This window comes from Gouania willdenowi, chromosome 11 (genome assembly GCF_900634775.1).
Source record: "Gouania willdenowi chromosome 11, fGouWil2.1, whole genome shotgun sequence".
Taxonomy (NCBI): Eukaryota; Metazoa; Chordata; class Actinopteri; order Blenniiformes; family Gobiesocidae; genus Gouania; species Gouania willdenowi.
The window spans coordinates 454,327-468,145 of NC_041054.1; the positions used below are offsets into that span (position 1 = coordinate 454,327).

The 13,819-nt window shown below is 33.7% G+C and overlaps 1 protein-coding gene across 1 annotated transcript in view; it reads right to left on the reverse strand.

The window, feature by feature from the left end:
• LOC114471773 (fibrocystin-L-like) overlaps positions 1–12,744 on the reverse strand; it is a 70,627-nt gene extending 57,883 nt beyond the window's left edge. Inside the window, exons 1-14 of the mRNA XM_028460682.1 lie at positions 12,682–12,744; positions 12,496–12,577; positions 11,586–11,663; positions 10,407–10,551; positions 8,045–8,150; positions 7,853–7,910; positions 7,684–7,777; positions 5,703–5,756; positions 5,555–5,628; positions 5,430–5,472; positions 4,598–4,668; positions 4,390–4,500; positions 1,167–1,268; positions 409–674 (exon numbers count right to left, since the gene is read on the reverse strand). Of these exons, the coding sequence (XP_028316483.1) occupies positions 409–674; positions 1,167–1,268; positions 4,390–4,500; positions 4,598–4,668; positions 5,430–5,472; positions 5,555–5,628; positions 5,703–5,756; positions 7,684–7,777; positions 7,853–7,910; positions 8,045–8,150; positions 10,407–10,551; positions 11,586–11,663; positions 12,496–12,553 (1,260 nt within the window). The 5' untranslated portion in view covers positions 12,554–12,577; positions 12,682–12,744. The remainder of the gene's footprint in view (positions 1–408; positions 675–1,166; positions 1,269–4,389; positions 4,501–4,597; positions 4,669–5,429; positions 5,473–5,554; positions 5,629–5,702; positions 5,757–7,683; positions 7,778–7,852; positions 7,911–8,044; positions 8,151–10,406; positions 10,552–11,585; positions 11,664–12,495; positions 12,578–12,681) is intronic.
• Between the last annotated feature and the right edge of the window lie 1,075 nt (positions 12,745–13,819).

Sequence of the window (13,819 nt, forward strand, 5' to 3'; positions counted from 1 at the left end):
AAAAAAAGTCTTGAAAGTGGAGAAAATTGGACAGAAAAGACATTGAAATGTAATTAAAAAGTGTCAGAAATAGGATTAATGTAGCAAAAATACATTATAAAGAGCAAAAATATGGCAAGAAAAAGTGATGAAAATAGGTTAAAATTTGGTGAGTTTGGTGTAGTTTCAGAAAAAAGGTAAAAATAAGCAAAAATGGGCTCAAATTGTTGAAAAAAATAACCATGATTTTTGGAAATATTTTGAAAAATATAAACTTGTCATGTGAATTATTTATTGGAAATAACTCGAAATTGGGAGTAATTTTAAATAACTGACACTGATATTGACCCCAGTTGAAATGTAATTTTTTTATTCATAGTTGTCTGAATAAATGAAACCATGACAGTCAGTACTGGTTTGTGTCCGTACCTTGTGTTGTGGGCTGGTGTCGTTGCTGAGGTAGAGCTCACAGCGATCGTCACAGTGCAGAAACATGGTGTAATCTCCACTGGTCGGAGGCACAAAGAAGCCTGTGGTCCTCGTGGTGAAGTAGCTGAAGTCATAATGGAACTCATGGGGCAGGGAGTCGACCCACTGCTCCCAGTATGAGGTGGAGTTCTGGTCGTAGCTCCAGATGTCTGTTAGGTAACGAGGTTTGGTGTCGTTCCACACCTGCATCCTCAGGCCCCGCCCGCCTGATGAAACCACATGATTATATATTTATAAGTCATACATACACTTAAAATACTTTACAAGTAAAAGTCCTAACAACAGTTATTTTATATTTATATATTGGTACACAGACACACAATCTTCCACTTATTCCAGGAATCTATCGTGTATCCGGCCGCAGATGTTCCGTCCTGACACGCGGGCTCACCCCTGCCCGTTCTTTTTCTCATTCTTCTACAGAAAAAGTCCCAGTGGCTACTTTTGTCTTTGTCTTTGATCTGGTGTGTGCGTGAACACTTTAGTAATTACGTGTCATGTCAGCGTCAGAATGTTGATTATCTTGTCACAGAGAACGCGACGTCGTGCATCAAAGTCCTGAGAACTGACGACGTGTGAAACATGAGATGAAGTGTTGGAAAAAGGAATAGTTCAGATTCCTGTCTGTGTTCCAGCTGTCAGTTTTAGACTATGAGAGGCTCGCTGAGGAGTAGGAGGAGGAGGTTGCAGGTTCTCACCTGGGTACAGAGTGGTGGTGGTGGTGTTGTGGTTCATCTGCTGTCTGGAAGTTCTGCAGGTTATTCTGTCATCTGCGACGCTCTGGATCTCACACGGTAGACCTAATAATAGACATTATTACATTACATTATTATTATAGAAGAAGTAATAGATGGACTAATACAGTGTTTCTAAAATGAGGGTATGTGTACCCCTAGAGGTACTCAATGCCACTACAGGGGGCACTTCAGAGAGAGAGGAAAATTAACAAATGAAAGCATTAAAAATATGGGATTTTATCATGTTTATTTTGAGTTAAAAATAATACTAAATATTACCAGCAACTCACAAAACAACAGCAAAGACACACAAAATAAGACAAAATTATACTGAATAATAAAAAGAACAAACAACAAAATTACACAAAATGACTCCAAAAACACACACACTAAGAGAAAAACACAATGACAAAGACACACTAAATGAGAGAAAAATACTACAAAATAAAAGAGAAACATAAAAAATAAAAATAAAAAACATGAGAAACAGCCACAATGAAACCAAAAACCCACACACTGAGAGAATAATTTAAATAATACCAACATGACACAAAAATTAATAAAAAAACACACACACAAAAAAAAGAAAAATATACTGAATAATAAAAAGAAAACACAAACAACAACAAAATACACAAAATTACACCAAGAACACAATAAATGACCTTGATTAAGTTTTACAGTAAGTATAAAATAATAAATATATGACTTTTAGCTAATACATTTTCTATTCCAAACAAGATAAAGAAAATGCAATATAAAATAATAAATAATATCCATCCCACTAATTCTTACATTTCAAAGTTTTCTGAGATAAGTATATTGTACTTATTCTAAAAATGTCCAGTAATTGAACACTTTTTGATTAATATTTTGAAAGTTACAGTAAGTCTGACAACAAAAAATATAACAAACAAAAACAAAAAAAAAACCAACCACAAACGTTTAATGTGATGATTTTTACTTGGTAAATTCCACATCCATAAATCTAAATACCAGAAAACTGACCCACACTTTACAGCATTCAGTATTTAGTGTAAATATTACATAGAATCAATCAAACTTATCAATAATAAGGTCTATCCACACATTCATTTTGTTTTATTGCTTTTTAAACTTTTTAATTAAACTTTTAATTTCCTTTATACAATGCCTCTCTATAGTTATTTTTTCCTTTCTATAATGCTGTCATGTTTCATGCACATATATTATTGTCCTGTTACTGAGAAACATGAATGTATTGTTCATAACATTTGATGAAAAAAACATTTAAAAAAGCAACACGTAAAAAAAAAATGAAATAAAATGATTCCGTAGCAACACTTTGATCTGAGCGTCCAATCAGGATCTGACCTCCCAAGATTAACATATTTTATATATATATATTTGAGAACCAAATAATTACATTGGAACACCTTTTTTTTCATGAAAATGTTTTTTTTTTGATTGAATTAATCTTTTTTTTAGTATTTTGGCCGTATTATGGGCAGTGCATTTGTGTCTGTATTATTCAAGCAAAACATTTTAAAAGATATTTGTATATATTTCAGTCAGTCAGATTTCCATCTGTTTCTCTTGGTGGACGAGAGGTGAAACATCTTCTAGTTCTCGTGTCTCAACCAAACTTCCTGAGTCATGATGCTGTGTTTGTGGATTACAGAAAATGTATCTTTGGTGCAGGTGTTTTCATGTGTTTCAAAGCGTGTTGTACCTTTCAGCTCTCACGGTCTGATTGTTCTCACGCTCTGCTGATCCTCTGAGGCTTTGTGTCTGTGTGTGTGACAACTGTGTGGTCTCCCTTTGTTTTAAACTATGTACACATTCAGCTCCTCTCAATAGAATATCATTGGTACGTTACTTTGTTACGTCTGGTTTTCCTGAACGGTTTGAGTCATTTTAATCTGTATCGGCTGAACTGGTGAGACTGGTTGGTGTGTTTTTGTTTTGTTGTACTGGTACAATTCCACACTGATGGAGATAAACATAGACATAACGTACGTAGACGCACACATTTTGAACCGATTTTCAAACTGTTTGATTTTTTTCTTTTACACGTCACACATGTAGTGTCTGTGTTCCTCAGAATGACATCAGAAAACTCACCACTCAGACACCAGAGTGGGAGCACAATAAAGAAACAGTACAAAACTACAGATATTAGTTCAATGACAGGACTGTAAATATTCTTAGAGAGTTTCCTGTGAGGATCGTTTATGTTCTAGTTCCTTGAATATTTAAAAAAGTTATTTGGCTACAATAATAATAACAATGATGATGATGATAATGATAGGGATATAATATTAATAGTGAAAGAAATAATAGTAATAGTAATAACAGTAATGGTTATAATAATATTAGCAATAACAAAATAATATAATAAGAATCCAGGAACTATAATACAATAATAAAAACAATAATATTAATAATAGAAAAATTTAAATATAATAATAATAATGATAATAATAAGTTAATATAAGAATATAATACAATAATAATAATAATATACCAATAATAATAGCAATAATAAGATAAAAGAATAATGATAGCAATAGCAATAATATAATATAATGACAAAACCAGTAACTGTGAGATAAAATATTAATAATGAAAAATAATAATACGATAATATGAGAATATAATGATAACTATAAGAATAGCAATAACAATAATAGTACAAGTATATGAATGCAAATGCAATGTATAGCTTTAAGCAACGTTGTCAACCTGAGCACTTCTGAATGTTTGATAGGTTCCTTTTGTTCTATTTATGTGTATCTATCTATCTATCTATCTATCTATCTATCTATCTATCTATACATCTATACATCTATACATCTATCTATCTATCTATCTATCTATCTATCTATCTATCTATCTATCTATCTATCTATATATCTATCTATCTATACATCTATCTATCTATTTATCTATCTATCTATCTATCTATCTATCTATCTATCTATCTATACATCTATCTATCAAGTCAGACGTTTGTTACAAACAAACCCTGTGAATATTGCTTGAGAATTGAGCGATTTATGACAAATTTAGTTGTGTCAGCACATCATTCCTCTATAGATGTAATGGCACCCTTTCAAGATGGCCGCCCTGTAGACGCACTGCTCTAGTGGGCTGCAGCAGTCAATGCGGTGTCTACGTGTATAATGTCTATGGAGATAAATACCTCCGACCAGGACACGTGCAGGTTGATCGGTTTCATCAAAGAAGCGTCCGTGGACGGTGAGCAGAGTCCCGCCCATGATGCTCCCCTCACTGGGAGTCACTGCTGTGACCTCTGAGCACGGGACAGAACCAACACGTGATAGCACCATCAACCTAATCTGATCTGATCTGATCAGATATGTATGTGCTGTACGTGTCGTCTCACATACCTGCATAAGTCTGGAACATTCCCAGATTTCCCACTGACGAAACCCAGTAAAGGGATTTATCTGCTAAACTCCTGCAGAGAGTTAGAAATACAGATTTGTAAATATAATTAATGTTTTTAAAGAGATCCTCCACTGTTTTTACAAATGTGGCCTAAAATCTTTGAAATATACTTATTATTAGATCTATGTACATACTGTAACTTTTAAAAACAAAACTAGTTTACAGTTATAGAGCCTTTGTTCCTCCCACTTGAAATCACGTGATTGATGATGTCACACGGCCCCACTGCCTGTAAACATCCCATTGTTTTCTATTGGAGTGAAACATTCAGCCTGATTTATACATTATTTAGCAGCTTTTTCTGTGCTGATTTTGGTTGCTTTAAATATTGAGAAAAGTTAAATATGTCGATGTAATCCTTTTCTGTTGTTTAGACAATGAAGCAGAGAGGAAGAGCTCTCCTAAGGGGACTTTACTCTCCCCTAAACAGTGCGCTGACACGCTATGGTGGCTGAACGTAGCGAGAAAATCACAGAGTGTTGAAGTACTCCCACCTAAAACGGCTTCTATCCTCAGGGTTTGTGTGTCTTCAACAGTCTGTGATTTACTCGCTAACTTCAGCCACCAGAGCGTGTCAGCGCACTGTTTAAGGGTGGAGTAAAAGTTCACAGGCAAAATGTAACGTTGTCCCATTTATAAAAGTGAATAAAACAAAAACGGTGCAAAATAATGTGTTTTGTTAGGTAGATCTACTAATCAGGACCTTTCAAAGGTACATTTATAAAAACAGTGGAGGATCCCTTTAAAAAGCCAGAGGTCGTTCTGTTTTACCGTCCATAATATCCATCAACGATGTAGGTCCAGTTGTGATGACCTGTGGGAACACGTTCTTTGTTACTCAGCTCGTTCAGAGTCGCGTGTACGGCTGAGTTTAAAGTAGAAACAAACCGTCTCACCGACATACGTCCCAGTCGTTCTGCAGCTCATGTATCCCCACCTCGAGGTTTCACTCGACAGCTCCAGTCGATACCTTTGGAGAGGTTTGTACACGTTTAGTTTCAAACTGCACAGATCAGGTGATCAATGTGTGATTAAACAGCTTACAGTTCGTCTGAGTCTGGTTTGAGCAGCTCACAGGGCATCCCTCCCATGTAGGACCTGGAGATTTACAAGATACGTTTAGTTTACGTTTCATCATATCATCACAATTACATTAAGACAAATGATCATTAGAGCCTCAAAGATGATGAAGCTTTCTAACGAAATGAGATGGAAAATTATCCTAAAAATATTGTAGCAAGAAATACATTTAACAATAAAAGAAATGTAAATGTTGGTGTTATTATCATTATTGTTAAATCAATATCACACATTTACACCCAATTAATCTTGGTAAACAGCTGGTCAGAGAGACGGAAATGTAAATTCTCACACAAAATATTTCCTTCCTCTAATAGCAACAGCTACTGTATCTATCAAAACCTAAACCCTCACTGATGAGTTTTGGTCCAATATAACAAATTTACACATAATTTTACACCACCACAGTTGCTCCAATGCATATGTGTTAAACTCAAGGTCCAGGGGTCAAATCCGGCCCCTCAAAGCATCCAATTCGGCCCACAGGAGAAAGTGCAAATGACAGAGAAAACATGAATGATGATAATTCAGTTGTGAATTGTACTCAAATTGTTTCCAAAATCCTGCAATATTAATCAGAATCAGAAAACACTTTATTAAATTCTGAGGGGTAATTACAACGGCAAAGGGCGGCATATAAAAACAACACTAACCCTAACCCTAACCCTAATAAAAATGTGCAAATAAATAAAGATATGGTGCAAAAATATTTAAAAAAAATAAATAAAAATAATGAACATTTCTCAAATTATTCCACAAAAACTCTCCAAAATAAATAAAAATTGGTCAAGAAACCCAAAGGACATATAAGTTACCGTCACTTATTCTTAGATATTGTTGATTTCCTCCATACTTTATAGCTTATTTAAAACTGGAAGTGCAAACTTGGCCACATTAATAATTAAATGCTTGTTTTCCCGCCAAAAACCTGCGGCCCACTTTTGATTGAAATGGTTCGTGTTTGGCCCCTGAACTAAAACGAGTTTGACACCCCTGGTCTAATGTGTAGCAACTTTAGCAAACGGACAGACGTCGAATCTCGTGTGACAAAAAAAGATAAACTGACACAAAAATTGGTAAACTCAGAAATGGAATGGGGAAGATTTTGAAATAAATAAATAAACTAGAACTCCAAGCAGTTATGAAGGGGGGGCCGAGCCTTCCTGTGCAACACGACCCCCAGGTTTTGCGAAGCCCATGGAAGAACGTCACGAAGGATGATGGGCTTGGGGCGAGCATTAGGACACAGGCCAACGTGTCATTTGCAGTGTTGTAATAGTAATGGGCGTGGCCCAGCCCAGGTGATTCAGTGCCCCCTAATGGCCTAAATTATTCAAATTTGCCACATACCCCCACAGTCACATGCCAACCAAGGATCTCAGATTTGGTGTTGTTAGCATTTATTTTGACCGAGATATGCAACCGTTTACGTTTTTATAGCTAGCTAGAAAACTTTACTCGTTAATAATTTGCGTATATTTTGACCAAATCCTTGATATATTTTTAGATCAGATCCAACTGAAGACTCTATGGGCCAAGCTTCAAGCTGATTGGACAAAACCCCGAGAAGGAGGTTTTCCAGTTTTTGCAATTTTGTGCCAACACAATTATAGGCGAAAATGGGCGTGGCCAGCCCAGGTGATTCAGTGCTAATCAGGGAATCTGTGGATGAAGTTTTTGAACGTGTGTAATATAGTGCGAGAGTTATAGAACTTGGTTATAGCGCCAACTGCTGGCGGACATATGCGAGTTTTTGCGTCCAAGGTACGTGGAAAGGTCTGGACCAACCCTCCAAACTGCACCACCCCCCCTTGCACGGTTTAAAAAGCAACCATAAAAATCAGAACAAAAATAATGTGTTTCCCAGGCCCCGAGGGCTTGGCCCCCTAATAAATAATAATATAAAAAAAACATGTGTGTGCTGCTCCAGATGTTATGTTGTTACCTGAGTATTCTGTTCTCCAGGCCATTGGTGCTACTGGCCGTGTTGCTTCCGTAAACGTCTGTGAGGATCAGTCCATACAATGACACCACCGAGCCTGTGATGTAGTGACGTTTACACAATGTGATTAACTCAAAGATCTGAACCCATGCAGTGACTCTAATGTTCGTACCTGGAGATCCAGTGACGGGGCTCATCTGTTGGATGGTGGGTGTACGATAACTTTTGGTCTGAGAGGGCGCGAGAAAAAAGAAACACTGTTAGAAAACGACACGACGACAGCACGACTCATGATGATGGTGATGATGGTGATGATGATGATGATGATGATGATGATAATGATGATGATGATGAACAGACTCACATAAAAGCTGCAGTGGTAGCTACTTCTTCTCTCACATATCTTATCATCAGGAATGGGAACGCCGTCTATGCTGACGTGGACCAGATACTGGTCCTGAGGCATGGCTCTGCATGATGACATCACACAAGTAATGGATTACAAATACTGACATTACTGTAAATGACTTCCTTTTATGGGTTCTTGTACTTTTTTCAGTATATTTCTAAATCAGTCATTTTAAGTAAAGTAATTTGTTACATTTCTAAACCCAACCGTTACTGAGTAAATTATTATAATTTCGTCTTAAAATGATCAACAGACATTGTGAAACTACAAAAAATGAAATATACCAGACAACAATCAAATGCATCACATCGTAGTCGTCCAATCAGATTAAACGTAATGTATCAAAACAGGCACAAAACTCAAAAACATCTGTGTTAAAGTTTATAAATAAACTTCAAAAGTTTATAGAGTCTGAGAAATGTTTCTGATTCGGTTATTTTATTTTTAAAAGAATTGTACATTTTGACAAACTTTTTATACCTTTGTGGAAAATAAATAAAATTTCATTTGATTGTGTCTCTTTTATTTTAAGTTCATACATGAGATGTTTACTGTATGTAAGGGAACCGTGGCAATATTTATTACCAAAAATAAACATAAGGGGTGAAAGTAACTAGTAAGTTTGAGTACGAAATAATTAAGCTACTTTTTACTTGTTGGTTTTTATCAGGTTTTCATGCAGGACAAAGTGTTTTCAGTATAATCACTAAAAACTGCAGCTAAGATCATTCTGCAGAGAATGTGAATGGGCGGGGCCAATTTTAAGCAAGTAAAACATTAGAAATAAAAAATAAAAAGACATTGCTTGTAAACATTGATCGTTTGTTTAAAAATGCCATTTTTTTACCTTTTGACTCCAATTATTCACATGAAAGTTCAAATTAAAAATGCTGTAAAAAAGAAAATATTTAGGATTTCTCATCTGTTTTTGCGTTTTAGGGAATCTGGGATGTACGGTAGAGGATTAGGACCAATTTTGATAGAGAAATACATTTTGGGCAAATCAAGAATAAAGTCAAAATATCAAGAATAAAGAATAAATTTTGATTGTCCCTAGTCCGCTTGCTTGTGAAGATAAAAATGTTATCATATATACATTTTTATTAAAAAAATGTATATATGATGGGTGGCTAAAAAAACCCATTTTCATAGAAAACACCCTTCATGGGTGAAATGGTGTTTATTTTGCAGTAAAAAAACATTTTAAAAAAGATTCTCTAGGGTCAAACACGGCCCCTCAAATCTGACCATTTTTACAAACAAATATTTATACATATATGTGTAATATTTTTGTAAATATCTGTATCATATTTTTGAAATTATTATAATTATTATTATCTGTCCTACTTTATTTTCTACTACTGTAATGTGTGTGTATCTGATCCATGTTTTTTAACAGTCTTTTACTTAATTATACACTTACTTATTGTTTATTCTTTCTTTCGTCTTTGTTAACATTTTTATTATTTATTTGTGATTTTTTTTCTGTGGCTGTAACAAAAGCGGTTTCCCCCTGGGATTAATAAAGGAATTCTGATTCTGATTCTGATTCTGATTCTGATTCTGATTCTGATTCTGATTCGGTTGGATGGTAGGATTTGGCAATAACTCTATTAGAGAATGTTTGAATATATTACACTGGTAAATTCTTGTTCTATTACCTTTTAGACAGTGATGAAAAGTCATGGTTAAGTTATCACCTGATGGCACTAACCAGTACACACAGTGAGTAGTGAACTAGTTAACAATTATCTGGGTTAATAATATGGGATATTTCATCATTTTCGAGTAAAAACTACAACTATTACCGAACACAATGATGGCAATAAAACGGATAAAAAGTTGTAAAACATGTCCCACATGTTTGAATTCCACCTATTTTTTACATTTTGTATGATTGAAATGTTATTTCAACTGAAATAAATGAACATTGTTCACAACATGCACATGTTATCTTATTTGATGACCAATGGTCAGATTTGAGGGGGCGTGTTTGTCCCTAGAGAATTTTTTTTAAAAATAAAAAATTGATGTGCTTTTTACTCTAAAAGGAACAGCATTTCAACCAGGGATGGTGTTTTCCTTGTTTTTTTTAAAAAAAAATTTGCCACACGAGTAACTATAAATATGTAAAAAAAAAATTAAAAAAAAGAAAAATGCTGTCTTTGATATTTCCTTGAAATGAACTATAATATTAAACAATTTTACTAAGAAAAAGATTAAGATGATTTAATTAAAAAAAAAAAAAAAAATCACAGTATTTTGTCACATGTTAAAACATTAGTGATCAATAGTTATTGATTAGTCTGATGATGACCTGGTGTAGCACAGAATCTGGTCTCCATGGGTGGAGTCTCTCTCTACGTCACATGGGACGGAGCGCGTGGTCGACACCAGCCACACGCGGTTACCAAACGTATCGTCCTGTGGATTCAGTTGGAACTGGTTTTCCTGAGCGAAACCTGAGGTAAAAACCAGTAAATAATAAATAACCTGGTATTAACTGGTATATTATCATATGTACATCCTGTAAAGAAGCAAGAACCTTAATGTTTGGGTTTCCACTTAAAGGCTGTGTTGTAAATGTCATACTAACGTACTTATCATACTACGTCTGACGTCTAAAGGACTATGTAGTGCGTTCACATTAGATAGTATGGAAAAATGGAGTACGTGAGAAAAGTATGCACGGTGGGCACACTAGTCATACTCAACCGTCCCAGGATGCATTGCGAGAGGAATGTAAAATGGTCCTGGGACCAGCTTCAAGCTGAAAATCAATCATCCACTTTTCAAAATAAAAGCATCTCTTTTTGTCTTCCATTAGTTTTTTTAAACTCTTTTGTAAATAGGGCTCTTATTTTGAAGTTAACAGGAAGTTTAGTCAGTAGCACAATGGAGGGACTCTGAAAATCTCTGAAATGTGTGAATGAAATGTGTCTACATGGGTTTTATGGATGAAATGAGCACATGTTGATATTCTACTTGGTCATTTTCTCACTTCAAATGTTTTAAGAACTTTCAAAATAAAGGTGGAGAATCAACAGAGATATTTAGCCTCAGTGTGAACAAGGTTTTTAATGCTGTAGGTTCTAAATGCATCATGGGAAACTTGGTAGCATACTTCATATAGTTTACATCTGGTGTCACGGTCTGAGTTTGCATCGTGCTAAGATTGTATATGCACATGTGCACTTCAGGAAAATGAATTTTTGCTAAAAAAAAAAAGAAAATTGATTTTGTTTATTTTTGTTTTCAAAGTGAACGGACAATGTTTTATTTGTTTATTGGATTAGGTTATGGTTATGGTTATAATCTCAGCATGGTAACAAACTCAGACCGTGACAAAAATGTATTTCTCACGTCATCCCGTTCTCTCTACATGAGTAAATATAATAACTACAACAGGTGACCATATAATTCATAAGCAGCTCCCTCATCTCACTGTTATAAATCATTATAATATTTAATATTTCTACAGAATAATGAGCTTTACCTTTTCCTGTGATGGTGAGTCGAGTCGCTCCATTCAGACTTCCTCTGCGTGGATTGATGATGGTAATCTCTTGTGCATCTGAAATTAAAATGTTTTACAGACATAAAAATAGATAAATAAATAAATGAATAAATAAATAAACTCAGGGTCCACAAAAAACATACAAACAAACAAACACAAAAACACACATAAAAATTGTAATTATATATATAATAAATATCATAATTATAAGAATTGAGAATATGAGAAAATAAAACTTCATGATTAGGAAATATGAAAGTTATTAATAATGAGATGTAAAGAGTAAGAATTACGTGGCGGGATTTTTTTTTTTTTTTTACAATTATGAGTTATAAGAAGTAATATTTATGAAAAAAACTTATGGAGAAAAAAAGTAATAATTTTGTGATATAAAAAGTTGTACTGGTACTTATGAGATTAAATTAGTCATAGTAATAAAAACACAACTATGAATTATATAACTATATATATGTAGCTATAAAAGTAACATTTATGAGATTAAAAAAGTCCTAAGATATGAAATGTTATGATAAAAGACTTAAAACTATGAGAAAAATTATGAGAAGTTAAAAAAAAATCCTAATTATTTTGTATATAAAATGTATAAATTTGAGATACAGAAGTTATGATTTCAATTAAAAGTCATAATTAAATTAGCGTAACATGTTAATATGTAACAGTAGTGAAGAATGCTGTTAGTTATGCTCATTAGAAAACATGTAAACATTTTAATTTCACCACATTTTGATTATCAGATCATTTATCTTAAATTATTATTATTTTTTTTATAATATTTACAACTTTTTTCTAGTTTCTGTGAAACCATCTTTACATTCAGGTCGTTTAAAATAAATATAATACGTTAAATATAAATATATGATGGACTTACCACAGCAGCAGCTCCAGAGAGCAAAGAGAAGGGCCGTGGCCCTCAGACCACAAACCATCCTCCTGTAGTGCTACGGAACCTTCTGGAAAATTAAAAACAAAATCAAACACAAAAATGTGACAAAGAACAAAAAAATCCTTGTTAAGTGAATAGCAATATGATTAAAATAAAAAATAAAAACCTCACCTGTTGACAGTAAATATGATCACCTGTTACAAACACCTCTCTCTCTCTCTCTGGAGCCCTTTATGAGCACACAGGCCCCGCCCCTCACCTGTAAGGGGCGGGGCCTGGAGTTCACCCCATATCTGTAACCCTCATCAGGAAGTTGGATAGACAAGTGCATGACGTCAGTCTGAAAGTAGATTGAAAAAACATGAAAAACAGGGAAGTGAAACTTTTCTCATTGTCTTTTTTTTAGCTATTCCAAATCTTCCAAAAAGTCGAGAACATTTTAAGAATGTTTTGGAAAAACCAAACATTTTTGGAATGAAAAAGTCAGAGTTTGTTGTCAGAAGTCATTTAAAATAAATAGTAATACACACCCTTAGTAAAGTGATTTCTGTCAGAGTTTGTTTTGTAAATGTGTTTAATTATTCTGTGTTTCTTGTGTATTGCACCACCTGTTTATGGGCAAATGTGTAATACTACCCCCTGATTCCTCTTTTCAAGGAAAAATGTGTCTTTGAAACGCAGTATGTTCCCATATTATTCAGAATTCTCTTTAGTATAAAGAATAAATGCTTTCAGAAATTGTGTTTTAATTTCTTCTGCTCTGGGGGTATTTTATCTGGTTCATTGTTATTAAAAATGCATATTTTTATTCATATACTCATTTGTTACAAACATATGGGGATTGTAAAGTTGCGCATTCTAAAATAAACATTTAGCAACAAACCACATTTAAAAAATGTATGTGAATTTTTTATTGTGCTATTTTGAGCAGATTTACAGCAATAATTGATCAATTTGTGATATTTACTTTTCTCGTAAAAATATGTCAATGTTGAATCTAAATCTAAAGGGTAAATGTTAAATCTAAGAGTAATGAAAATGTTAAATCTAATAGTTTATTCTAAATCTAAATGTCAAATGCTAAATTCTAAATGTTAAATGTTAAATCTAGATGCTAAATGTTAAATCTAAATGTTAATGTAAATGTTAAATCTAATAATTTAATTTAAATATAAACGATAGATCTAATAATTTAATCTAAATATAAATGTTAAATCTAAATCCAAATCTAAATGCTATAAATGCTAAATGTTGAATCTAAATGCTAAATCTAAATGTTAGATGTAAATCTAAATACAAATGTTAAGTC